Source organism: Rhamphochromis longiceps, linkage group LG14 (assembly GCF_057381845.1).
Source record: "Rhamphochromis longiceps isolate RC_006_pf linkage group LG14, R_longiceps_female_GT1.1, whole genome shotgun sequence".
Taxonomy (NCBI): Eukaryota; Metazoa; Chordata; class Actinopteri; order Cichliformes; family Cichlidae; genus Rhamphochromis; species Rhamphochromis longiceps.
Genome location: NC_140570.1, coordinates 35,502,430 through 35,529,618, shown reverse-complemented (window position 1 = coordinate 35,529,618; position 27,189 = coordinate 35,502,430). Strand labels below are relative to the sequence as shown.

Here is a 27,189-nt window from a genome sequence, read left to right as displayed (position 1 = left end):
CAAATCCTTACACCATCTTTCCTCATCTGCTTCCTGATGTTTGCTGGTTTTCTCTGATTCTTTTATCTGGGACGCAGTATTCATTTACCTTAATCTTAAGGGGAAAGGTTACACACACACACTTGCCTGTGTCTCGGCTACTGTGAGGCTTCCACCTTTTACAATGATTTGAGTTCAGAATCACTGCAACTGATGAGTGACAAATCACTTCAACTCACTTGTTGTATTTTGAGAATTTAATCTGCAGCTCAAATAAAAAAACAATGTGATGTTGACATTGTGATGTTACAGATGAGACACAAAGTCTGTCTTTCTAGACTTAAGCAACAGATCAACTTTTTTGGTCATGTGATCACAGCTAAGGGCAACTCCCTTTCACCCAATTGTGTTGAAATGATTCATAAAATAGCAAAACCTGTAACAAAGAAGCAAGTGTCTTTTCTAGGAATGTGCTTCTAGTCTCTCACATTTATCCCCAACTATGTTGTTTTGGAAACACCACTTTGCACACTATTGTGCATGGGAAACTGAGCAAGCTTTTTTTGTTTAATTTAAAACTTCAGTTCATTCAGAACAGAAGTCCACAATGTTGCCTGCTGCTGGAGAAGGGAAGAAGCATAATTGTGTTTCTGTGCTAAATGAAGCATGTTCCCCTCATGCAGTTCTCTCTGAGACACCTATTACCTTTAAACCTGATTTTGTTATTATTGTAGATTGTTCACCATCTCGACATCCAGCCACTGGTCAGAATCCAGTGAGCTATGCAGTTTTCACACAGTATGGAGTTTTTAAATCTGGTTATTCTGCCTTCTTTATGTAAGCCTTGCACACTGCTGAGTTGGTTGCCCTCACTGAACCATGAAAACTGGCTAAAGTTAAAACAGCATCAACACCACTACAAAGTGGCTTCCCTGCTAGATCCTGTCCTTCTGCCAAAGGCTGTTGCTGTGTGGCAAGCTCACACTAGCAACCCTAACCCAGTTTCTACAGGGCGGATGTAGTTCCTTGAGCAGGAGCTGAGCAGGAGGTGACACGTACACACGCGCGCGTATTAAACTGTACCGGTCCTTTAAAAATCTTAAATAGTAAGAGACATTTGGAATGATACTGATCTGAATTGAAAGATTAAGAACGTTTATCCTATATTTCGGTTTAACCCCCCTGTTGTTCTGGGGTAATTTTTGACCCCCAAAGAAATCTTTTGCCATCAAAATGTGTTTTTTATTCATCAAATGGTCTGAAAATAAGTTGTTCAATACTATGCTATGCATGATTAGAATAAGTTTTGTATATTTTTATTGGTTTATGGATTTTTAAATTTAATCTAATAACACCTGTTGTCCTCTGAGGACAGTACAAAGTGGTGCAAAGGGTCATATTGTCACACCATACTGCTTTCAAACATCTTTGATCTTGGATCATTGATGTGTGGGGTCAAACAGTGGTCATAACAACAACAAAACAGGCAGTATAATGAGAAGGCAGGTGCTCTACATTGCACTTGAGGCTTGCGTGCTAATTTGTTTTTTTACCATGTTGTGCAAAAAGGAATGACCAGAAGAACAATGCATATATTTTCCTGTAATATAATCAGGAGGAAGAATCAACTGATGAGGAGGATCCAGGGTTAGAAGATAAGGAAAATATAGCCAATATTTAGACGACATGCTACTTCTTTCTCTGCAGAAGTGGAAGAAAGGTATAAAGTGAAGGAAATTGATGAAGATGATGATGAGGAGGAATCTGAAATATGTTCAAATAAGCTCTCAGGCATCCAGACATAGTAGTTGAGGGAGCTTGGAAAGATAATGACTGGGCTTCTTGAAGTTTCTTCACTTTTCAGGATGTGAAACTGAAATAGAAGATGTGTCAGAAGACTGCACATCTTTCATTTCAATTATGATGAAGATGAAGAATCAATCAAGAAAGAGGAGTCAGCTGAGGTATAGGAATATATGCAGTCATATGAGGAAATATTGATCTGGTCTTCTATCGTTCCCAGTGACAGACGATGCGTGACTGTCTCATGTGCCGTCTTTCACTGTCACAGAGAGAGACAATCTACCATGGCCTAAATACATACTCTATGCCAGGTCTCGTATTGATGACTTGAAATCCTCTTCAGTGCTCACTCAAGCACTCAAAGCGTTATACACCATGTATCATGCTTTCTAACATTTACATGCCAATGGATGCATCAGAGACCAAGTTGGGGCTCAACAAGTTGCCCAAGGACACCTTGGTAAGAACTCCAGACTGGAGCACATAGAGGTTGAACCAACAACCATCCAATTAGTAGATGACCAGCTCTACAGCCAACTCAATGACAAACAAGGAGGGACAACAAGAGATGAAGAAAGGTGGATCGAATGCAACTACAGGCATTCCAAGTAAACCGGGGAACTATGAGATAAAAATATGGGCAGTATGTGATGCCAGGTCCAGCTGTACATGGAACATGCTAGACTATGATGGCACATTGCTGGCCTGCAGTCAGGCACGCAAGTTGCCCTTATCATTAGAGAAGGTCTCCAAAAGAAAATGACCACCTGTGACAACTTGTTTACTTCATATGCCCTTGGCCTGGAACTGCTGAAAAGAAAGCTGTACTGCGGGACCAGTACAGAGGAATAAACCTGAGCTTCCTCCTTGTGCCAAATTTGGACACGGCTTGGTTCTTATCAAAGTTTGCCTTCACTAAGACCCATGCCCTGGTGTCCTACCATGCCAAAACACAGAAATTGTCAGGTAGTGAGTTGGAATAAAGTTGAATAAAACCTTGAAACACAGAGATGGGTGATTTTTTATGCTTTATGCTTTATCAACAGTCAAACCATCCATCCATCCATCCATCTTCAACCGCTTATCCGAGGCCGGGTCGCGGGGGCAGCAGCCTAAGCAAAGAGGCCCAGACCTCCCTCTCCCCAGCCACCTCCTCCAGCTTATCCGGGGGAATACCAAGGCGTTCCCAGGCCAGCCGAGAGATATAATCTCTCCAGCGTGTCCTGGGTCTTCCCCGGGGCCTCCTCCCGGTGGGACATGCCTGGAACACCTCACCCAGGAGGCGCCCAGGGGGCATCCTTGTCAGATGCCCAAACCACCTCAGCTGACTCCTTTCGATGTGGAGCAGCAGCGGCTCTACTCTGAGCCCCTCCCGGATGGCCGAACTTCTCACCCTATCTCTAAGGGAGAGGCCAGCCACCCTTCGGAGGAAGCTCATTTCCGCCGCTTGTATCCGCGATCTCGTTCTTTCGGTCACTACCCACAGCTCGTGGCCATAGGTGAGGGTAGGGACGTAGATCGACCGGTAAATTGAGAGCTTCGCTTTTACACTCAGCTCCCTCTTCACCACAACGGACCGGTGCAGCGTCCGCATTACAGCAGCTGCAGCCCCAATCCGTCTGTCAATCTCCGGCTCCCTTCTCCCATCACTCGCGAACAAGACCCCGAGATACTTGAACTCCTCCACTTGGGGCAGGAACTCATCCCCGACCCGGAGAGGGCACTCCACCCTTTTCCGGCTGAGAACCATGGCCTCAGATTTGGAGGTGCTGATCCTCATTCCCGCTGCTTCACACTCGGCTGCGAACCGTTCCAGTGCGAGCTGGAGGCCCTCACCTGATGAAGCCAACAGAACCACATCATCCGCAAAAATCAGAGATGAGATTCTGAGGCCACCAAAGCGAAAGCCCTCCGCCACTTGGCTGCGCCTAGAAATCCTGTCCATAAAAATTATGAACAGAACCGGAGACAAAGGGCAGCCCTGGCGGAGCCCATCACCCACCGGGAACGAGTCCGACTTATTGCCGGCAATGCGAACCAAGCTCCTGCAACGGTTGTATAGGGATCGAATGGCCCGTAGCAATGGGCCAGACACCCCATATTCCCGCAGCACCTCCCACAGGACACCCCGAGGGACACGGTCGAATGCCTTCTCCAAGTCCACAAAACACATGTAGACTGGTTGGGCAAACTCCCATGCGCCCTCAAGTACCCTCGAGAGGATAAAGAGCTGGTCCAGTGTTCCGCGGCCAGGACGAAAACCGCATTGTTCCTCCTGTATCCGAGGTTCGACTAGCGGACGAACTCTCCTTTCCAGCACCCTGGCATAGACTTTCCCAGGGAGGCTGAGGAGTGTGATCCCCCTGTAGTTGGAACACACCCTCCGGTCCCCCTTCTTAAAGATGGGGACCACCACCCCGGTCTGCCAGTCCACAGGTACTGCCCCTGATCTCCACGCAACATTGCAAAGGCGTGTCAACCAGGACAGCCCTACAACGTCCAGAGCCTTCAGGAACTCGGGGCGGACCTCGTCAACACCAGGGGCTCTGCCACCAAGGAGTTGTTTAACTGCCTCAGTGACCTCGCCCCCGGAAATTGGCGGGTCATTCCCCTCATCCCCAGACTCTGCTTCCTCCTCGGAAGACGTGTCAGTGGGATTAAGGAGGTCCTCGAAGTATTCCTTCCACCGCCTGACAATTTTCTCAGTCGACGTCAACAGCGCTCCACCAGCACTATACACAGTGCAGGTAGAGCACCGCTTTCCCCTCCTGAGACGCCTGACGGTTTGCCAGAATCTCTTCGAGGCAGTCCGAAAGTCTTTTTCCATGGCCTCTCCGAACTCCTCCCACACCCGAGTTTTTGCTTCAGCCACTGCCCGAGCCGCATTCCGCTTGGCCTGTCGATACCTGTCAGCTGCCTCCGGAGTCCCACAGGCTAACCAAGCCAGATAGGACTCCTTCTTCAGCCTGGTGGCTCCCTTCACCTCTGGTGTCCACCATTTGGTTCGGGGATTACCACCACGGCAGGCACCAACCACCCTGCGGCCGCAGCTCAATGCAGCAGCTTCGGCAATGGAGACGCTGAACATGGTCCATTCGGACTCAATGTCCCCAGTCTCCCTCGGAATGCTGTTGAAGCTCTGCCGGAGGTGTGCGTTGAAGATCTCACGGACTGGGGCCTCTGCTAGACGTTCCCAGCACACCCTCACTACGCGTTTAGGTGTACCAGGTCTGTCCAGTGTCCTCCCCCGCCACCTGATCCAACTCACCACCAGGTGGTGATCAGTTGACAGCTCAGCCCCTCTCTTTACCCGAGTGTCCAGAACATATGGTCGCAGGTCTGGTGATACGATTACAAAATCGATCATCGACCTACGGCCTAGAGCGTCCTGGTGCCACATGCACTTATGGACACTCTTATGTTCGAACAGGGTGTTCGTTATGGACAAACTGTGATTAGCACAGAAGTCCAATAACAAAGCACCGCTCGGGTTCAGATCAGGGAGGCCGTTCCTCCCAATCACGCCCCTCCAGGTCTCGCTGTCGTTACCCACGTGAGCATTGAAGTCTCCCAGCAGGACAACAGAGTCTCCAGGTGGAGCACCTTCCAGCACCCCCCCCCCCCCAGGGACTCTAAGAAGGCTGGGTACTCTGAACTGCCACTCGGCGCATAAGCGCAGATGACAGTCAGGACCCGTTCCCCGACCCTAAGGCGCAGGGAACAAACCCTCTCGTCCACCGGGAAAAACCCCAACGTACCGGCAGCAAGCCGAGGGGATATTAGAATACCCACCCCAGCCCGCCGCCTCTCACCAGGGGCAACTCCAGACTGAGACAGAGTCCAGCCCCTCTCCAGGAGACTGGTTCCAGAGCCCAAGCCATGCGTAGAGGTGAGCCCAACTATATCTAGCCGGTACCTCTCAACCTCACGCACTAACTCAGGCTCCTTCCCCACCAGAGAGGTGACATTCCATGTCCCTATTGCCAGTCTTGGCAGCCGGGGGTCAGTCCGCCAGGGCCTCCGCTCCTGGCCGCCACCCGACACACAATGCACCCGACCCCTATGGCGCCTCCTGCGGGTGGTGGGCCTGCGGGAGGATGGGCCCATGTCTCCTCTTCGGGCTGTGCCCGGCCGGGCCCCATGGACTAAGGCCCGGCCACCAGGCGCTCGCCCTCGAGCACCCTCCCCGGGCCTGGCTCCAGGGCGGGGCCCCGGTAACCCTATCCCGGGCAGGGTAAACTGTTCCCTCGATGTCCTTTTCATAAGGGTCTTCTGAATCGCTTTTTGTCTGGTCCCTCACCCAGGACCAATTTGCCATGGGAGACCCTACCAGGGGGCAAAAGCCCCCAGACAACATAGCCCCCGGGATCCCTGGGACACACAAACCCCTCCACCACGATAAGGTAGCGATTCAAGGAGGAGAACAGTCAAACCAGATAGAGTAATTTTTGACTCCAGAGGACAACAGATGTGATTATTTGCTGCCAGTAAAAAACTTGAAGTGGTTTTAAAAAAACAGTTACCTAAATTAACTTTGACATACCCATCTGTGATATTCTGCCAAAGCAACTGACTCTGGTTGTTAACTATAATCTCAATAACTGTCATGGCCCTGGGTCATGTGACCCAGTATTCTGAGTTTCTTGGTGTTTTGTTATTCTTTTTAGTCTAGTTTAATTTCGGCTTATCTAGTTACATTCTGCCATGTTTCATGTCTAAGTTCTTTGTTTGTCAAGTTCAAGTCATGTCTGGATCTTCTTATGTTTCCTGTTTTATTTTGAAAGAGTTTTGTGTTTATTATGTTTAGTTTCACGTGTCCTGTCATTATGTTAATTGTTGTCTGCTGTTTTCCCCATGTGATTCTACTTCCTTTGATCATTCCTTATGTGTATTTAGTCTGTGTGTTCCACTCAGTCAGTGTCAGATCGTCTGATAACCTCACCACAGTTTTCATAGGTTTACTCCATTGTTTCTCTGTGTTTTCTAGTTTACTCAGTGTTCACAGTTTTGTTATAGTTTTTCACTGAGTGTCACAGCCTTTTTGTTAACACAGTGTTCATAGCCTCCTTAGTTTCCCTAGTTCCTTGTTTTTTCTTCTGCAATCAGCCAATAAAGGCTCGCTTTATTTTTGAAACTACGTTTTGTCTCCACCGTGTCTGCATCTGGGTCTACCTCTTTCCTCACACCGGCGCACCCCGCCGTGACAATAACTGATGACTTGATTTTTCTTTTTTACCAGACTGCTGTTTTATCAGACTTAAATTTGAAATAGAATAAAGAAATAGTGTCAAAATGTTTGAATTAAGTTTTAATTAAAAGTGGGTGAAATATCCGCTGCATATTATTTAAGTATCAATCGAACCAGATTGGGTCTGTTTTGACCCCAGAGGACAGCGGGTGTGATTATTCTCATTAAAGTTCAACATATACCACTCTGTGGTTAGTCAAATAGTCAAAATAATCTAAAAAATTTAATATTTTATTGTCTCATTTTATTTTCACTCAAAAATAGGGTATACTTTTATGGAAACAAGGTCTGGTGGCCCTAAATTGCAAAATGAAGGGAAATTTTGTGGTTGTGCTGGTTTTAAGTAAAACTAAGGTGTAACACAGAATTGATTAAGATTTTATACTATGTACTTTAAAAACACTCTTAAATGAGGTGGGGTCATTTTTGACCCTAGAGGACAAAAGGAGTATGGCAAGGAGGACATTAACTGATCATTGCTAATCTGGGAGTTAAAATGGATAGCAGATCTTAAACTTGAAAACCAGGTTAGAGCTGTTGTAAGATCTAGCTTTCTTTATTTGAGACGGTAAGCCAAAATAAAGCCTATTTTATCAAGGCAGCTATTTGAGACCTTGAGGCCTTTGTTACATCTAGGCTGGAACATGCTTTACTGTGGGGTTAGCCATGCGTCCATCAGGCATCTGCAGGTTGTGCAAAATGCTACTGGCACATAAAAAGTCTGAGCACATTACCTCCATTGTAATTTCACTCCACTGTACACTGTACATCCTGTACAATTTAGGAATCCTTTTTAAAGTTCTTGTATTTGTTTTCAAATGTCTTAATGGCATGAGACAGGATGATCATTAAAATTAAAGGATTGTATTACAGTGTCTGCATATTATCAGCAGATAAGAGTTCCATATTCAGAAGCGTACTGTCCATTGCATGGGTTCCAACCTAAAAATCAAGAACCTTTAGTTCTGATTTGGAGTTCCATACTTTATTTATACTGGACTTGGACTCCACTAGAGTAACTTTACACGATTCACAGTTCAAATTCCTTCTTGGTTACCTTATACTGGGCACTGGTGCTTCCCCATATTCAATTGTCAACAATGACCAGTTTCAGGCCAACTTCCTTTTGATGGATTGTCACGCCTGAACAGAAAGTTGGAAGAGCTGGTGGGTGCAGCTGCGTATCAGATTAAAAATGTTTGCTCTCGTTGATGTCACACAGAGCCAAAGTCTGAAACAGAGTATTTAGAGCAGTCTGATGCATGAGCTACTTGCTATATAGATGTAATAGGGGTTATTTTTACACATGCAAATGAGCAGCAATCAGTGTCTTTACACATTTACATTTACATACAACTTCCCAAAAAGCAAAAGATAACAGTGCTTATTTAAAACAGTTGCCTTGTGGATTCTTCACCTCTGTAGTTATCTGCTGCCTGTGCATAATGAGAAACGGCATGGAAAAGAAAGAAACACAAACATATACATGAATTGTAAACAGAGCTTATTATACTGTCATTTGACAGTGAATACATTATTCTTACATACATCCTTATATGGTTGGCTGAACTTTTTTATTCACTACTTTTGGAACCAGACAAGAACCACATCTTAGACCAGATCTGTCTTGCTGCTTCCACTTCTCATGACTGGACATTAAGGTCAAGTGTGATACAGCAGATGTCTTATGTAATAATTATTGGAATGCAAGAAATTGCAACATACTTAGGAGTTAGCTGCTTTACACTCTACAGGCACAGACAAAACGTTGTTACTGAACCACTGACTTATGCAACATTATCAGATGACAACTTGAACAAAGTTGTAGGATATGAATAGAAGCCTGTCGTCATGTTGGTTACGCATCCAAAGATAGTATGTAAGGAATTGGAATTATGCAAGGAAAGGACCCTATTAATGATCCTTCAGAAGACATAATGCAAGACGTCAGCGATCATACAGTGTCCTATTGCCCAATCAGTTAGAATGAGAAAAGTTTACCAACTTAAAATTGTCACGGTCCTGGGTCGGTGACCCAGTGTTCTGTATCTTGAATTATTAATAGTCCGGGATTTCTTTGTTGTTATTTATAGTTTCAAGTTTCTTGGTTTCTGTTCTGTTTTTGTCCCTCCCCTGTGCTCCTGGTGTCATGTCTCTGGTGTCACGGTCCTGGGTCATTGACCCAGTGTTTTGAGTTTGTGTTATTTATTGAACTTTGAGTTTGTCAGTATTTATCATTCCTAGTCTTTTGGTTTCAGTGTTAGTGTTCTTAGTATTCTGGTTTTTGTCTCTGTGTTCCACGGTAGTTCTGTCTCCCCTGTCAGCTGTATCCCCTTGTCAAGTCCGTGTCTATGTGTTATGTTTCCTGTTTTACTTTGTAGTCTGTGTCCCATGTCAGTGTGTCTAATTGGATTTCCCCTGGTCTTGTTGTGTTTGATTACTCTCAGGTGTGCTCTCCTTCTGTGTCCCATTCCCTTGTTATCCCTCCGTGTATTTTAACCCTCTGTTTCTGTCCATCTATGAGTCCTGCATTTGGGTCCTCCATCCTGTCTGCCACACAGCGCACCAAGATAAAAATAAATAAAATAGCACAAAGTCCGTAGAGAGTGTATCACAACTATTTGGAAAAAGTACTTAAATTCTTTATTTATTTAAAGGTACATTTAAAGAAATTAAAAAGTATAAGTCCTGATTCCCAACTTAAAGTCTACAACAAAATGGATTATCTAAAGCAAAAGAGCTCATTGTTTCATTTACACTAAATGGTGCATAACCTTGGCTTTGTTATAGTTTTCCTACAAAGATTACACTTATTTCCTTTTTCTAAAGGCATGTAGTTGGAATCCACATAGTTGTGAGATGGAGGGTTGTGTTCCATGGCTGCTTTCAGTAGGACTATCAACTACCTTGCTTATGTAGACAAGACCCAGTGAGATGTCATCATGAAAATATGGTGTTCTCATCAGTTTCATGCTTTACAGGTGAGGATTAAACATGCCTAGTGTTATCACTGGCAGATTAGTGGATAATCAAAGAACTGAGGTGATATGGGCATAGTTAAATCAAGTGGTTTAATTTATTTTTTCATTATTATTGCTTTTTCAATTTTATGGAGAGACATTGCTTATTAGATTCATTTAATGAGCTCCATGTATTTTGTCATCATTATATCTTTTTGCCCTGGATTCAAATAGCTGCGAAAGAACTTTGGAACCAGTGGAATAACCAGACTTTCAACAGAAGGAGGGCAAAACCTTCTTCAGCTGTGACAAATAGACATACGCAACATACAACCTAAATATGATTGGTATTTGTTGGTGTATGAAGGTAACTGAAGATTATAAAAGGTTACACACCAATTGCATTTGAACAATCTCTCTAAAGTTAGAAACGTCCTTTCTGGGCTCGACTGTTTTAATTCATTATTATTTCAATTCAATTCAATTTTATTTATATAGTGCCAAATCACAACAACAGTCACCTCAAGGTGCTTTATATTGTAAGGTAGACCCTACAATAATGCATACAGAGAAAAAAAACCAACAATCATATGACCCCCTATGAGCAAGCACTTTGGTGACAGTGGGAAGGAAAAACTACCTTTAAACAGGAAGAAATCTCCGGCAGAACCAGAACCACTGAAAAGGAAATACACAGTACATCATGGAAATCCCCCAGCAGTCTACATCTATTGCAGCATAACTAAGGGAAGATTTAGGGTCACCTGGTCCAGCCCTAACTTTATGCTTTAGCAAAAAGGAAAGTTTTAAGCCTAATCTTAAAAGTAGAGATAGTGTCTGTCTCCCGAATCCAAACTGGAAGCTGGTTCCATATAAGAGGGGCCTGAAAACTGAAGGCTCTCCCTCCCATTCTACTTTTAAACACTCTAGGAACAACAGCTCTCTGACTTTAGACTTGTGGTTCCTAGGGTATTTAAAAGTACATTGGGATTCAGAGGCCTTTAACTCCGTCTCATGAGGAACCTGCTCCAGTTTGGGTTCTGGAGGCAGACACCCTCTCTACTTTTAAGATTAGGCTTGAAACTTTCCTTTTTGATCAAGCATAGGGTTAGGGCTGGATCAAGTGACCCTGAATCCTCCCTTAGTTCTGCTGCAATAGGTCTAGGCTGCTGGGGGTTTCCCTTGATGGACTGTTTCTTGTTCACGTACCCTTTTCCACTCTATTTATGCACCACTTTGCATTTAAGCATTAGTAACAGTCCAAAGAAAAAACGAAGTGCTTGGTCAAAAGGGGTTGTTTGATTGTTGGGGTTTTCTCTGTATTAATCTAGGGTCTCTACTTTACAAATAATACTTCATATAGCACCTTGAGGAGACTGCTGTTGTGTTTGGTGCTATGCAAATAAAATTTAATTGAATGATCTTTCATTTCAGGGTGGCACAGTGGTTAACCCTGTTGCCTCACAGCAAGAATGTCCTGAGTTTGACTCTACTATCTGGTCGGGACCTTTCTGTGTGCAGTTTGCATGTTCTCCCCTGTGTTTGTGTGAGTTTGCTCTGGGTACTCCAGCTTCCTCCCACAGTCCAAAGACACGCAATTAGTGGGGTTAGGTTAGTTTGTTATTCTATATTGCCCATAGGTGTAAATGTGAGTGCATATGTTTGTTACCCTGGTGACCTCTCCAGGGTGCACCCTGCCTCTCACCCTATGGCAGCTGCAATAGGCTCCTTAGGCTCATATTATTTAAAACGTACAGCGTTTAGCATTCAGCTCTCTGTACTGAAGGTTGCTAAGCAAACAAATCCACAAAAACAAAAGCAGATCACATTTCTTTTTTTTCTTTTTTTTCTTATTTCAGACATGCACTGAAGAAACTGGAACTGAAGACAGGGGTTTCTTTCCAATTTAAAATAAGGAAGATTCTCAGATCATCCATCCTTTTCTCCACAGTGTTAGAAACATTGTAATAAAACTTGGATTTTTATTTATTCTTAAGAGCTTGAAAAGAAGGCGACTGGGCCCTGTTTCAGGAAGCCGGTTTAGTGGAAAAACTGAGTAAGTATACCCTGAGTCAACGAAAACTCTGGGTTTTCGGTTTCACAAAGCGAGTTCAGATGAAGCCTCAGTGAGTCACTATGACGACACACTCCGTGAAGCTAACCTGCCCCCTAGCAGGTTTACTACAACTAACCCTGACTGTCTCCGCCCCTTTGTCGGAAACCTGACAGTAGGAAGTGTCGGACATGGCGTGCCCCTTCCTTGAAGAGCCAGTAGATCGTGAAGCCCAAATTCTCCGCAGAGCTCTCCGCCGGGAGAGAGTGATCAGAGCGCGTTTGGACATTTTATCATTTCCTGATGATTTTCTGTGCGAACGTTACCGTTTCTCAGCACAATCTATAAGTTATTTGGATAACATCCTCAGGCCATATATTACGCATGTGACACATCGTGGACATCCTCTCAGTTCTGTACATATTATTTGTATTGCACTTCGGTTTTTTGCAAACGGGAGCTTTCTGTATAATATTGGTGACGCTGAGCACGTTTCCAAGGCTACCGTCTGTCGGGCAGTCAGGAATGTTACAGTTGCACTGAAACGTCTCCTGTACTCGTTTGTGTTCCCCGGTCATAGACCCACAAGATTTATCAAAGAGGGATGCCACAAAATTGCAGGTATCAGGATGACCAAAACTTAATTTATGATGTGGTGCTACTTGGACTACTACTTAAATTTTACATTTATTTTCACGGTTCCCAGGCGTGATTGGCTGTACAGATGGCACTCACATTCCAATCATTGCTCCTTCAGTAAATGAAGGAGACTATGTGAACAGGAAGTCTTTCCACAGCATTAATGTGCAGGTACATAGTTCCCTGTAGCATGTCAAACTAACAAATTATTTCATTATAGTAATGGATGCTAATTTGTGTTCTCTGCACTGTGAAGATCATATGTGATGCTGCCAACATTATCACAAATGTGGAAGCCAAGTGGCCAGGCTCTGTCCATGACTCACAAATATTCCGTGAATGTACACTGAGCACAAAATTTGGACATGGTGAGTTGAGAATACTTTAAAATATATAAAGACCAATTGCTTCAGGGACATTTGAACTGAAGTGTATCCTTCTGTCTTAGGAGAGTTCACTGGCTACTTGCTTGGTGATAGGGGGTATCCATGTTTACCCTATTTGCTTACCCCTTACCCTGACCCTGAACCGGGCCCACAGCAGCGATATAATCTGGCTAATTGCAGGACAAGAGCCAGAATTGAAATGACTATCGGAATGCTTAAGGCCCGGTTCCAGTGCCTGCAAAGACTCAGGGTCACCCCAGAAAGGGCATGTGACATTATTGTGGCATGTGTGATTCTTCACAACATTGCCACAATTAGAGGAGAACACTGTCCTTCTGAACCAAACATCAGCAGTGATCCAAACCATGAACATCCTGACCCTCCCATGGACATACAAGATGGAAGCGCAGTCAGAGACACCATATGTCACAATCATTTCCTTTGACCCATCACCTCAACATGTTGAAAGAAGAATAAACAGATTTTTTGTTCAACTGGCTTTATTGGTCGCCTGTGTTTCCTGTACACAAAGTATTAAAAGATGTAAACCTCATAAAGTGTCTCTGTTGCTTCCTCCTCTGTAACAGCTGTCAATGTTTCTTCATTATTTTCCTGTAGTAAAGAAGTTAACAACATTGCTGTTCTACTGTAAACTCATATAATCTGTGGAGTATTACTCACAACTGCATGTTGGTCTGGCTCAACAGGAGGCTGCACCAGATGCAGTACACCACCACCATCAACTGATAGAATATGAGGTTTATACAGGTCACTTATAACTTACAAGGGACCAAATGGCAATTAACAAACATACCAATCACCTTACACTTCATTGTCATTATGCTCTCAAAGACAACCAAGACTGAGGGAAGGCGAAATCAGTAGGAAAATAACTTCACTACAAAATAATCCATTATGGTAAAGAGTTTATCAAATGAATGAGTAGCACTGCAAAGGTGACTGTGAAGAAAGGATGTATGCACATCATGTATTATTTTGAATTTACCCCCTATGTAGGCACTTGTGTCTTGCGGGGTTATTGACTCAGAGGATGTCCCCGCAGAGATGCCTTCGGCCACAGGGCGCCCACTGTTTTGGCTGAGGGCCAACTGCTCAGCCTCTGTGAGTGGTGGTGGTGGAGGACCCCCACCTGTTTTTCGGGCCTCCGCTTTTTTTCTGTTGGCTATAACGGGCCACATTTGAGCATACAGAGTAAGCAAATATGTACTTGTAATGTGCTCAGATAATTTCAATAAGTGCTTACAGAAAGAAAATTAATGTAGCCTCTAACTGAAATTGATTTACATCGGACAAACAGACCAAGCACTATGGCTCATAATACAATTACACCTCACCTGTTTGGACTATATTTTTATATTTCATTTTTACTTGCTGCCAGGAACGTTTGGGGCCTGTTGGGTTGCACCTGCGCTCACATCACATCACAAAATAAAATGTATAAAATAACAAATAAAATAACATATGATAAAATAACGTGTTAAATGGGTGGAAATCCCTAGATCAATGTTTATATTAACACTCACGCATTGACTCTGTCGGCTATGTTTTGCCATGCATGCTCCCTTTGTTTTGCAGCTGAGGCTGTGTTACTTTTTTTCTGAGAAATTTGCATGTTATCGGCATATGCTGCCATCAGAATTTCGGCCTCAAGCGCTGTGAAATACATTGACCGCGCCTTCTTTCCCTCCGTCTCCATGGTGACTCGCTTAATCTGTGCTCCGCTTATCAGGGCTTTATGTATCCTCGTCCGCGCGCTTCACTTGGGGTTAAAGCAACTCCGCGTTGATTGAACTAATTGTTATCAGCCTTTCTGAAACGGAATATTCCGAGTTGGACAGTTCGGGGTTACTCAACCCTGCGTATCATTTTTAACTCTGAGTTTTCTAAACCGGCTTCCTGAAACAGGGCCCTGGACTTCTTCAGTAAAACATCTTTATTTAAAAAAAAAAAAAAAAAAAAAAAAAAAAAAAAGGTCCATTCACATTCTTTTCAAGCCTAAAACTACTATGACCTGGATGACTGAGGATTAAACAGGTTACGCTGCCACCACCTTTGTAAAACCGATCTGGTGTTCAGAGGACAAGAATTTATGAGCAACATTAGCTTTTAAAACAATCTTTATTTGAAATCAAGTGCATCAAGTTATTATTAAAAAAATAAATAAATAAATAATATGAACCTTGCCTTTAGTAAGAAATCCACAATTTACAGGTCAGGTGAACAGAACCCTTATTCTGCCTCAGCCCAACAAAACTCTTCCGGTTGTCTCTTCTCCCCCTGCTCAGCTTTTCTTCGTGAGTGCTTCTTTGTCCCTCCCCACACAGGTAACAACAACAACCCTCAGCCCAAAGTGTAGCTTTGTGGACTACATTTTGTCCACTCCTGCCATCACCAGTCACCACAGTGTGATTGGTGTCTCCAAGCGAGATCGAATTTCATCCCCAAAATACAGAACAATAAAATTTGCTGTCGTCTTGAAAAGAACTCCACCTGCAGAAAGGCATGACTTAGTACACCCATACAGGTCCTGTAAAACAGTTAAAATCTTTTCGTGATCGTCTTTCTCCTCTGGAAGCCAATATGTAGTCTCTTCTCTGGGCTTGCCTTCTAGATGATCATAGATGAAAAGGGCTTAGTGAAAGATGTCGTACCCTCAAACAGGCCTGCACCTCTTCCACCCACGCGGCAATACCTATACCAGTCTTACCATTGAACCATGGGCATTTCCTCTCCCAAGGAAGATAAATCAATCTCTCAGTCACAGGAGCTGAAACAGCAGAATACCCATGGGTGGATGAACCTGGGGAATTCCACCTTACGTGCCTAGCCCCATGACAAGCGGCCGCACCTCCACTAAAGCAATAAAACATAAAACAAATCAGTAAAAGAGATAAATGAAACAGATACACCCTAAGGTACAGTTCTTTACAAAAAGCATGATTAAAATATATCAAACAATTCAGAGTAAAAGACCATAAAACCAGGAGTCAGTCAAGGCCAGTCCATACATGTTTGTAAAATGACAACAAGGCTACAGCAGCAGCAGCAGTGTGGCACAATCCTGTAATAAAACAGAGGGAAGCAGTCGCCAAAGTCCACCCTACTATATGCCACATAATAACAAACGCAACAGTCCCACTTACTACTCTCTAAAGGGCAATACTAAAATGAGCAGCTTTCCTGAAGAAATCAAACCGCTCTTGGTCACCTTGGATGGGAAAAGAATTCCAAATGCCTCCGTGTGGTAATGAAGCACAGCTGTTTCTTATAAGGCCTCCAATTATCAACTGGGAAGGTGTGGATGTTAGTGCTGCATTCACGGACATCACGTAAAATCCTACCTAAATCTACTTCACTACATCTCCAAAAGTTGATTCTGTTCATCTGGACGTAGCGTTTTGTGGGAGAAACGTTTCGTCGTCACGTTTTCGCTATGTCCAGATGAACAGAATCAACTTTTGGAGATTTACTTACCTGGATGATTGAGCATGCATCAAGACTACTTCACTACAGTAACACTGGATGCAGATGAGCCGTCCTAGCTCCCCCAAGCGACGAAGATATGAGAGTTTCAGGAGATGATGAAAAATAGTTTTCATAAGCCCACTAGGCTCATGATTGTAATAAAAATATTTGTATAAGAGACTGAACATATATATAAATGTGTACATTAAAATACATGTTTAAGTGATCTTAATATAACAATGTCTGAATGCATTAAAATACTGTATATAATATACTATATATAGTATTTTTATTGTCGCAAAATATGTATTTGAAAGAAGAATGTACATGAAAGAATTAATTTGGGCTTGCACGGCCATTCACGTGCAGCTGTAGCGTGCTGAGATACACCTGGGAACACCTTTGTTCTCTTGTGTTTAATTAGAAGCCAAAAAACAAATAACGGAGAAACGTCTCGAGGAGTTGGGGGGAGGACGCAAACAAATCAAAATCAGGTGGACTTCTTTTTATTCTTACTTTCTCGATAGGGTTTGCACTGACTTTTTACACCTGAGCGGAAGATAAAAAACATTTTAAAAAGTCAAACCGATAACAAATGAGTTGCATCTAAAGTGAAGAAAAATAATAACCCGATTACTGTAAAGCAAGAGAAAAATTCAAAATAGTTTCCAAGTGTCCTCGGGTATCGAAAACTAATCCGGAGCGCAAAACCTTATTTCGCGTTTCAACAGAAAGCGAGAAATGCCACAGGTGCAGCCTTCCCAAAGGTGGAAACCACGCCCACGATGCGCTATTGAGACAAGTTTATTTAAACGTTTGACAGGAAACATCACAAATTATTTAAGACTAATTGTTCACTGACAAAATCATCAGGGTACATGAGCACAGTGTACAAAGCTCTTTTTCTCCCCCCAATTATGTATTGCATCTCTGCAGGCGTTAAAAACTGTTTATTTTTTCAGCCTGGTTACTTAAGACAAGAAAACACAAATCAAAGATTAAGAAAGAAAAACAAAACAAAAAACACACACACTCTCTCTTACACTCCTACACAGGTGGAAAACAGCTGTTTTACATTTCTCATGTATTCCAAACCATGCAAATGTTCACAGAGGTGAAGGGCATCTATCACCTTTTATGGAATAAAAGCACTTTTAATGGAAGTGATGACAACAATTAGCAAATTAATTACTTGTGCTTATAAAAGCATGTTTTATAAATCTTCATCAAATCAAGTCCAAATCCTGAGAAATTTGCGTCATAAGGCAGAGGGGGTATATATTCAATGGAAAAACCTCAGATCGACACTCTTGGCCTCTGCAGCTGAGATCTAGCACTGTTTAATTAGAGGCGCTCTCCTTTGTCAAAATAGTACACATACGCATTCAAAATCACCAAAGCAAATTTGAGTGCCTTTATCAATATTGGCATTTTGGTTAGTTTATTCTAAAGCACATTTTAGAAATATAAATAGATATAGTTGCTTGAAGTGTTAGTGAGTTTGTGTCCTCTCATTTGTTCTCATTGAAATGAAGATAAAAATAAAACCTGTATTATACAATTGTGCTGGTATGAGTTTTTGGTATTGCAGCCCAATTATGAACAGCTGAACTATTTCTGGGCCAATACCTGATTAATAATAATATACAATTTACATACTGTGTGAAGCCTGCACTCAGAAGGGTAGTGTTCATACCTAAAAGGACCATCATTTTTGGAGTACTGTATTGAATTTGAGAGAATACTGCAGGAAAGAAATGGTATCTGTGAATACAAGGGCTAATGGTCAAACAATTAACAATGCTGCTAAATGGAAGTGAGAGGCTCAAGGCAAAAAAACAAGGATGCAAGTCATTTTTTTAGGACTTAAAGAATAACAGGAGAGGCAAGTCAGCGAAGGTCACTCTCCTCATCCTGTATGGTTTTCTTGATACGGAGAAGCATGGTGGTGAGCCACTGGTCCAACCGAGAAATGGTGTCAAATTCCTTCACCTGAGAAAGTAAGTATTAACACTTTTAATCCAGTTGCTATTAAACAATACTAAAATGAAGTATTTTTTTTCCAACTGCATAAATGTACCTGTTGAGGCTTCAACAGTTTGGATTAAGAAAGCAATCTTTCAGATACAGACATCTGAAAAGTTTTCACAGCGTTTCACTTGTTCCACAATTCATCTAGTTTCAGCCCTACTGCAAAGAATGTGAATACTTATGAACATGTTCTATTTTTGTTTTGCTTTTATTTTTAATGCATTTAAAAGAATTTTAATGAAACTTTTTCCCCACTTTGTCATTTTGGGATTTGTGTGTAGAATTGAGGTAAAAATTAATTTAATACATTTTGAAAAAAAATAAAAAGGCTTAAAAAAGGTAAGCTCTGTAAATATATTTCAGATGTCTGTACAAGAAAGAAGAAACTGACACAGCAACTATTTACTGTCAGAGGACTGTTCTAATAACACTTGATTTGATCACTATGTAGTGATATTGTAAGGTACTGATGCAAATCGATATTTCAGTCATGGACACATACAGAAAAATCTGACCTACTATTCTCATTTCCATCGCTATAATATTACTGCTGGACTCCAGTAGATTTTTTGGGGGAAATGGCTTCAATGAATGCACAAACCACTCATTATGCAATCCAATTTCAACAATTTGGATCACAAAATCATGAACAGAAAAGCCTACACAATCTGTTGTCCACCATCTCAAGGTGGCATGTCTTTCAACCTGGAAACGGAAGCTACAGTCTGCAAACTCTTTCACTGAACTGGTGTCAAGGTAGAATTACAAAAAACAAGAAATAAAAGACAGAAGTAAATTCTACATTTTTGCTACTTCCTCTATTCTGCTAAAAAAGCAACTGTTTACTCACTGCATCAGTATAGGCATCCACATTCTGCTCTTCCCAGGCATCTAGAAGTTTCTAATTTAGGAAAAAGGAAAAACAAACAAACAGACAAAAAAAAAAAAAAAAAAAAAGAATCAACCCACTTGAAAACACTTTTCAAGCACAGACACGGCTTACTTTACTTACTCAACCCAGATGACTAAAAACAAGATTAAACTGAATTTAACCAAATAGGTTTCAATTAAATTTCAAGGTTATGGTCCAGTTATGTTTTCAACATTAGCATGTATATTAAACCCAGGTCAATCGCATGTGATTAACATGAGTTTAATAGAGAGAAAGAGAACAGGAAAACAAAAACAAGCACAATAGTGGAAATAGATGGAAAACAGTCTCTTATGTTAAATGGCACTCCAAGTCTTCATGATTACTGGATGTGTCTGGATGAGCGATTTAGTCCCAAAATTACATCAAAGCCTACCTTCAACAGCTTGCACTCTCTCGAGTCTGAAAAGGCGGGAAACATTTCTTCATACTTCTGCACAGCAAGCTGGGAAAAGGCAGGGAGATTATTAAAATCAAAGGCTTGCATTACAGTGTCTGCATATTATCAGCAGATAAGAGCTGTATGTAATGGCTTACTTTTGCATTAAGATGGTCTACGCAAAAGTGACAAAGCGCAGCTTTGAAAAAGTGATCCTTGGCACTGTATTTCAGGAGCGTACTGTCCATTGCATGGGTTCCAACCTAAAAATAAACGAATAAATCAAAAAGCACAATTTATCTTTACTCTCCAACTGAAGCTCCCGGAGGGATAAAACCTTGAAATAAAAGCTGCTGGGTGGCATTAACTCACCTGTTCGTAGATCTCAATAGCTTTTTGGTACTGCTCCAGCTGAGCTGCATAGGTTGCTACTTTCAGAAGGCACTTGTTTGCTGAACTTTAAAAGGAAAAATCCAGCAATATGTCAGACCACACATTAACTGAAATCGAGGGTCCTAAATTTAAAAGTAACGCTACAGCTGTAAAACAAGACATAATATTAATGTATCAGAAATTTTAGATAGCACCTCATGTGCTCATTTGCAGTTCCATACTTTAATTCTTTGACTCCATTAGAATAGCTTTACATGATTCATAGTTCATTCTTAATTATCTTATACTGGGCACTAGTCCTTTTTTTAAATCGTCTACAATGAGCAGTTTTAGACCAACTTCCTTTTGATGGATTGCCACTCCTGAACAGACAGTTTGACGAACGGGTGGGTGGATGGAGCTGTGTGTCAAATATGACCAGATTAAAAATGCTCTTGTTGTTTGCTCTTGTTGACGTCACACAGAGCCAAATATTAGAAAAAAAACTAAAGTCTGAAACAGAGTATTTAGAGCAGTCTGATGCATGAGCTACTTGCTATATGAAAGTAATAGCGAATTTTAGTACAGATGCACATGAGCAGCCAGCATAGTGTCTTTACACATTTACATTCTTTACTTCCCCAAAGGCAAAAGATAACCGTGCTTATTTAAAATAGTTACCTGGTGGATTCTTCACCTCTATAGTAATCTGCTGCCTGTTCATAATGAGCAATGGCCTGGAAAAGAAATTAGACAAACATATACATGAATTGTAAACAGAGCTTATTATACTGCTGTTTGACAATTAATAAAAAGTAAACATAATAAGGATTTAAATAAAAAGCAAGAAGAAACAGTTTTTGACTCAACCTTGTCAACGTCCACAAGCTCCGTTTCATATATTTCAGCAATGCTGATATGGTGTTTGGCTGCAATGGTGAAACGCCCCTAAAATATGATTTTTTTTTTTTTTTTTTTTTGGAAAAAGTAAAAAAAAAAAAAAAAAAGACAGTGAGAGAAAGCGAGAAATATGAGCTACCCTTTATGTTTTGCATCTGATTTCCTTAAAGATGCTCTTTAGAAATTAAACTGAAAAGAAACTCACCATATCCGTGTAAATCTCAATAGCTCGGTTTAGGCAGTTAATTGCCTCTGTTGAGAAATATATTCAAACAATTATTTTCAGAAAAAGTTTACAATTATTCAGTAAACCAATGTTAGCAAAAAAAAACCCCCAAAAATACATACTACATAATAAAATACAACAAAATTCAACAAATTAGAAGCTATATAAAGGTTCAAGGAGAGTAAATATAGAAGCACCCCACTGTAAAATGAAATTTTTTATTTGGACTCTTCTCCAGTGTATTTGTTCACATTCCCAATTAATAACTATAATATACAGGTTCATTACAAGGCCGATATACTTTAGTTTGTGGCCTTTACTAGGATCAATCAGGATGCCCTTAGTGGTCTTTGTTGAGTACCACAGAAAACATTTAGGGTTTTTTTTTTGTCAGATCCTTATCCATCACCCAATACTATCAGGAAGTTGTCTGATTCTGCCAAAATTCATTCTACCCAATGACAACAATCCCACACAGGAACAAGATGGGCTATGAAATGTGTACTATGATGCAGGACCGAAACGATTCATCGGGTAATTCGAATAACTTGATTGAAAAAAAGAAAAAAAAAAATCCTTAGTACAAATTCAACAATTTCAACGCCTCATTTAATGTACAGCTCTATTCGTCACCATGTAAACGTGAACACGAGTGTCTCACCCACATTTGCGACTAAAAACAGACCTGCAATACAAATGTATTTAGGGGCAGAGTGAATATGAAATTGAACACTAAACCTACGCAGTCCCCAGTTTTATGACAAAAAGACTGACAACACAACAGCAGCACTGATGCTAGCACAGTTTAACGTGGAGCCGGACTCTGTTCACACACTGCGGAAAAAAAAAAAAAAAGAGGCAGCATCATTACAGAGATGATGAGCGCTCAGGTGGAGTCAAAGAAAATGTGTTTCTAGTATCCAAAACAGAAGCACTGTTCCAGTAATCGACATTAAAACCTTTACTGGAAAATGTCTGGAAAGAGTCCTTAATGAGAGCACCTGATTAATAAACTGTGACATGAAGAAAAGCAAACTTTGTAGCTGCTCCATCCACTGCCGTTTGTTTTACATGGTGAAAAATCTGCAGTAACAGGGAGAGTCAAAACAGGGGAATGGGGTGTACTAGACCATATTTATTTCATGGCTTTTGTAACATTTTTCAGACTTAAAGTGAAATAATATACAATACTGTGTTAATGAAACTGCATTAATAGTTAAAAATAAACTTTTTTCATTAAACTCTTAGCCACTGCCCTGTGGGTTGTTAGATAGGACACTGAATTATTATTATTAATATTGATTAATGTCTGCACTTTCATAACGCCTTGTTTTCAGCAGTACAAAACTTTGCATCAAAGCACAAGGAAAACTTTAGAATGCAGATATTTAAGTCTCATTAAAAAGGCTTACAGACAAACTCACTACACTACTCACAACTATGAAGTATCGTACGTCAAGTTTTAATGCCACATGATGGCACTCTTTTAATATCTCTAAATCATAACAGATAAAATGAAATAATGAGATTACAATTAACTTTAAAAAAAAAAAACAAACAAGAAAATTTGTTTACTCCAATTCTTTTCCGCTTTTCTTTTATTGATGCAGAGCTTATGTGCAGCTGTCATGTGATAAATAAACAGCAGCTAGATGGGTGCTCATTAAATACTTAAATCAAATTAGGATTTATCAAAATTATCATTCTCCTGACATGATTACTAACTTATCTGCAGCCAGTCCTGCAGGTTTGTCAGGTGAAGCAGCTTAAGCTCAATGAGTAATATCATAATAATCAGACACCTCAGTTTATAAAAAGACACGTGGAGCAGAAGGAAAGAAACCTCAACAGCACTGAAGTACTCAAAGAGTACCTGAAACAGGGTCAACGCATGCTCTCATTAATCAGGAATTTGACTGTTTATAGCATTTGTATGAAGTTAAAGATTTAATAAAGTAAATAAAAGATTTAATAACATTTTTAAACCACTTTCACTTTTATTGCTGAAAGCTTTTATATGAAAAGATGTAAAACTTACAAGTGTACTTAATCGATATTATATACCCCAAAGTGATGTAACGTTTACCTTGTGGATCTGCTTTTTTGAAGGCATTTCCAGCATCTATGAAGTTGGTTGCTGCATCATGTTTGCTCTGCATCTGCAGGTGAAGGTGAGCAGCTTGGGAGAATGCATTTCCTGCAGCTATTAAGAAGATAAATTGTTGCATTTTAAAATCACTGAAAAAAAGAAAGAGGCATTCAATACATTTGTTGTGTTGAAATGCGACAATCATCTTACCACACCAATTCTTGGCCATTTTGTACATGTTAGCTGCCCTCACCAACATGTCACAGGCTTCTTCCAGCTTTGAGGAGCCACTGTGTGACAAAACATGTTTTTTCTCTTAATAAGACACCCATCCATTGCAGATTATCACAGGATGATATGAACACTTTACTCAGTAAAATCCCTTTGGAAAGATGTATAATAAGCAGATTTTTTTTTCTGTTTAGTATACTTACATGCAAAATTTTAGCACCATAATAAGAACATTTTAAAAGCAATGGGATAAAACTTTATTAATTTTATTATTATTTTTTCCATTTTTTTCCTCATTACTTCACATGTGCAGAAGACTGCCTTCTGAAATTTTCAGGGCTGACAAACATATTTAAGCTCCGTTTCAAAACAGCGACCAAATCAATTTTGAAATCCACTCTCACACCCAAGTCTCACAATCTAAAGCCAAAATCTAATTTTTGCCCATAAGGATCATGGGATATGTTATAATTTAAATAGTACAATTGCACCAACTGAATGCCTATGACATAGAAGAAGAGGAGCAAGGATTGGCATGCGAAATATTTGATCTACCTTTTTTTTTTTTTTTTTTTTTTTTTTTTTTATAAGTCACTGGTCGAAACAAGTTATAGCGGTCCTTTTCCCAGCCGGCACTCACTGATTTTTCATTCAGTGTGCAATCCTTTAAACTTTAAGTTACTATTTAATAGTGAGTAAAGGTTTGTAAAACCGTATACAAGTACAAATATAAAAGTGTTGACTTTGCTTGTGATTTCAGTCCCATTATCCACACACAACTATCTTGACAATTAAATTTTCGCCACAAACCTCTCGCGGATTGTACAGCCTCATACATAACACGTAGCCTTTAACCTTGCACGTGAGCTCCTGCTACAATAATTAAAAAAAAAAAAAAATCCAACCTGAAAAATTAACCTGCATTTAGGTTGTTATATGCAAAGCCGGTTGTCCAGGTTAGTGAGAGCTAGTCTTACAGGAACATTCGCTACATCACAAGTGCGCTTTCTTCTTTTGCTGTAAACAAATGTGAATGACACGTGATTTGGACAGAGTGACCTTCCGAAAATTGCCCAACAGACGGCGCTATAGGGAAAGCGCTGCCTTTACAATTAAGTGAAATTATCTTGAATTGTTAAACAATTCAGCTTTGGATTCAACTGAAGCTATTTCTAGCATGAAAGCTGCCTTAAAGCAGAGTCTAAAATAAGCAACTACCGACTATTTCGAGCTATCTTTCACACTAAACGCTTTCCAGATATACGACGAGCCGAGATAAGATAGATATGCTAAACGACAGCCTTGAAAATAACCGCTTAACACTAACTACAACTTATAAAAGCAACCGACAATTATTTAAAATCGTTTTGTCCTGGCTTTTAACCCTTGTGGTCAGCTTCCAACCTTCCGCATAGCTGTCTCCTTTAGCCGAACGTTAACGTTAGCTAGCTGACAGACTCACCCAAACAACGCTCCAAAAAATGACTGAGACGATTTCATTTTCTTTTCAGCCTCGGCCATCAAAGCATTTGCTTCCTTTTCTTTTCCGCTGTTATCCATTTTCAGGCAATCGGTCTGTTTCTGAGAGAGAACGAATAAATGTAAAAGTCAACAAACTCGCTAACCACTGCTAGTGGCTGCAGGCTTGCCTTGTCACATCACCAGCCGCAAAGTAACCGTCACCTCTGTCACGTGACACCGGAGAACCGACGCACTACTGTTTCTGCTGCTGGTGCATTCAAGTACTCTTTTGCTATCCAGTATACTAGTCATATCTGGTAACCGTTAAAAGTTAAAACAAAAAAGTTACATTTTAATCTTCGTATGGTTTTAGTGTAGTTATTGACTTTGTTTCAGTGAACTGAGCTGTCCTTTTTCTAACTTTGCTAATAAGTCATTCTAATTTTGTATTTAAACTTTTACGTGTCTTTGTGATTCGAGTCTATTTTTGTAGGGAGTTGTAGTTTTTGTGTCCGATATGGAACTCTTTGTACTTGATGTGTTTCTTTTTACAGTCATTATTGCTTCTGGTTTTTGTTTGTTTGTTTGTTTTTACCAATAGTGGTTCTGGAATATCTGTTTATTGTCTGGTATGAAAATCTAGAACTGGGTTATCCCATAGTCTATCCAGCTAACCAGCTAACAACTACTTCTAGTATTTCTAATCACCAGTAATGTAAAGGAGAACACATCACAGCTGTACAGAGACTGCTGTAAAGTTAAGTGGTGTCATAACAATAAATTTCTATTCATAAAACACAACCCTTAAAATGTATTAAATAGCCTCCTTCATTTTCTCTTTTGACTATAACTCAAACACAGTATGAATACAAAATATGCATATGTAATCACAAATAGTTACATCCACAAGCTATAATATCCAGCACAATGGTTCTTGGTTTGTGATCAGCCTAAGAATAAATCGATGGATGGATAGTCAGTTCATTAGAACTGCATGTAACGTTACATGTTAATGGGTATTAACACAGTAAAGTGTTAAAGTGATATCACGTGGTACTTCTCATAGTTTGCATATACCACTGATTTCTTAAATATGTTTTTAAAAATTTTAACAAAGAACAATCAAACAGTTCAACATACACAAAGCAACACCACCCTCTTCCCCCCACAAACACACATCCACACCCACACACCTGACAGTTTTACTACACAGCAAGACAATCAAGGCTTATTTAGAAAAATAAACAAATACATGAATAAAAAGAAACATAATTATAATGGTGTTAATGAGTAATTAAGTAAAACAAGGAAAAATAAAAACAGTTAACTGTTCCCCACAAATTCAAGTGCACTGCATGCATGTCTTTTCAGTGTAATCAGTCAGCAACTGCCATCAAGTTGTAACAGAGTTGAGGTTATTTTCCAAGTCTAGGGGCATACAATCTGAAAAGAAGTGACCACACACTCAGGAATAACTCTTCATTTCCTTTTATTTTCCTTCATTATTTTAAATTCAGGGAATTTAAAATAGAAAGTAGCTCGTCCACAGAAGGACTGGTAGCTCCCCTTACGATAAGGGTTCAGATCGCGCGAACAGGTGTGAAATGTGTGTGTTTAGTTAGTTTGTTGTTTGCTTGTTTTAATCAATTTTAAATCATGCTTTTTATTTGTTTTTGTTTCTAATGTCTCTGTAAAGCACTTTGAATCACCTTGTTGTTGAATTGTGCTATACAAATAAATTTGCCTTGCCTTGCCTTCATTTCCATGCAAAATGGATGTTAAAAATAGTGATAGTTGTGATTTTATTTGTAGCAGCTTCTGACAAATCCTCCTGACATAATTACTCATGTGATTTGTGTCTTTTTGTGTTTTTGAAATTATTTTTGGCTCTGTTTAGCAGTGCTCAAACAATATTATTGATATGGACCATATAGAAACGTTTGCACATTATAATGCTGAACAGCATACTTCAGGGTCACCACATTGTCCAGGTGAGCAAACCTGATTATGTTTGT

At 40.6% G+C, this 27,189-nt stretch overlaps 1 protein-coding gene across 2 annotated transcripts; it reads right to left on the bottom strand.

The window, feature by feature from the left end:
* Positions 1-17,342: 17,342 nt before the first annotated feature.
* Positions 17,343-25,404, bottom strand: napab (N-ethylmaleimide-sensitive factor attachment protein, alpha b). Of its 2 annotated transcripts, XM_085379916.1 has the most exons (11): positions 25,176-25,402; positions 23,693-23,772; positions 23,480-23,596; positions 21,373-21,419; positions 21,138-21,215; positions 20,949-21,004; positions 20,268-20,352; positions 20,054-20,158; positions 19,893-19,961; positions 19,436-19,486; positions 17,343-18,546 (listed from the first exon to the last, which is right to left on the bottom strand). In XM_085379916.1, exons 1-11 carry the CDS (start codon positions 25,271-25,273, stop codon positions 18,445-18,447), a joined length of 888 nt encoding a protein of 295 aa, XP_085236042.1. In that variant the 5' UTR covers positions 25,274-25,402; the 3' UTR covers positions 17,343-18,444. The 2 variants fall into 2 exon arrangements, with proteins under 2 accessions (XP_085236042.1, XP_085236041.1); XM_085379915.1 differs by having other exon boundaries at positions 23,480-23,772; positions 25,176-25,404.
* Between the last annotated feature and the right edge of the window lie 1,785 nt (positions 25,405-27,189).

Excerpts from the sequence above, each read along its gene's own strand:
- napab (XM_085379915.1), bottom strand. The coding sequence starts at position 25,273 with ATGGATAACAGCGGAAAAGAAAAGGAAGCAAATGCTTTGATGGCCGAG. Across the intron at positions 20,353-20,948 it reads AGAGGTGAAGAATCCACCAG|TTCAGCAAACAAGTGCCTTC; the intron begins GTAACTATTTTA and ends TTCCTTTTAAAG. Across the intron at positions 19,487-19,892 it reads GAGAGTGCAAGCTGTTGAAG|AAACTTCTAGATGCCTGGGA; the intron begins GTAGGCTTTGAT and ends TTCCTAAATTAG.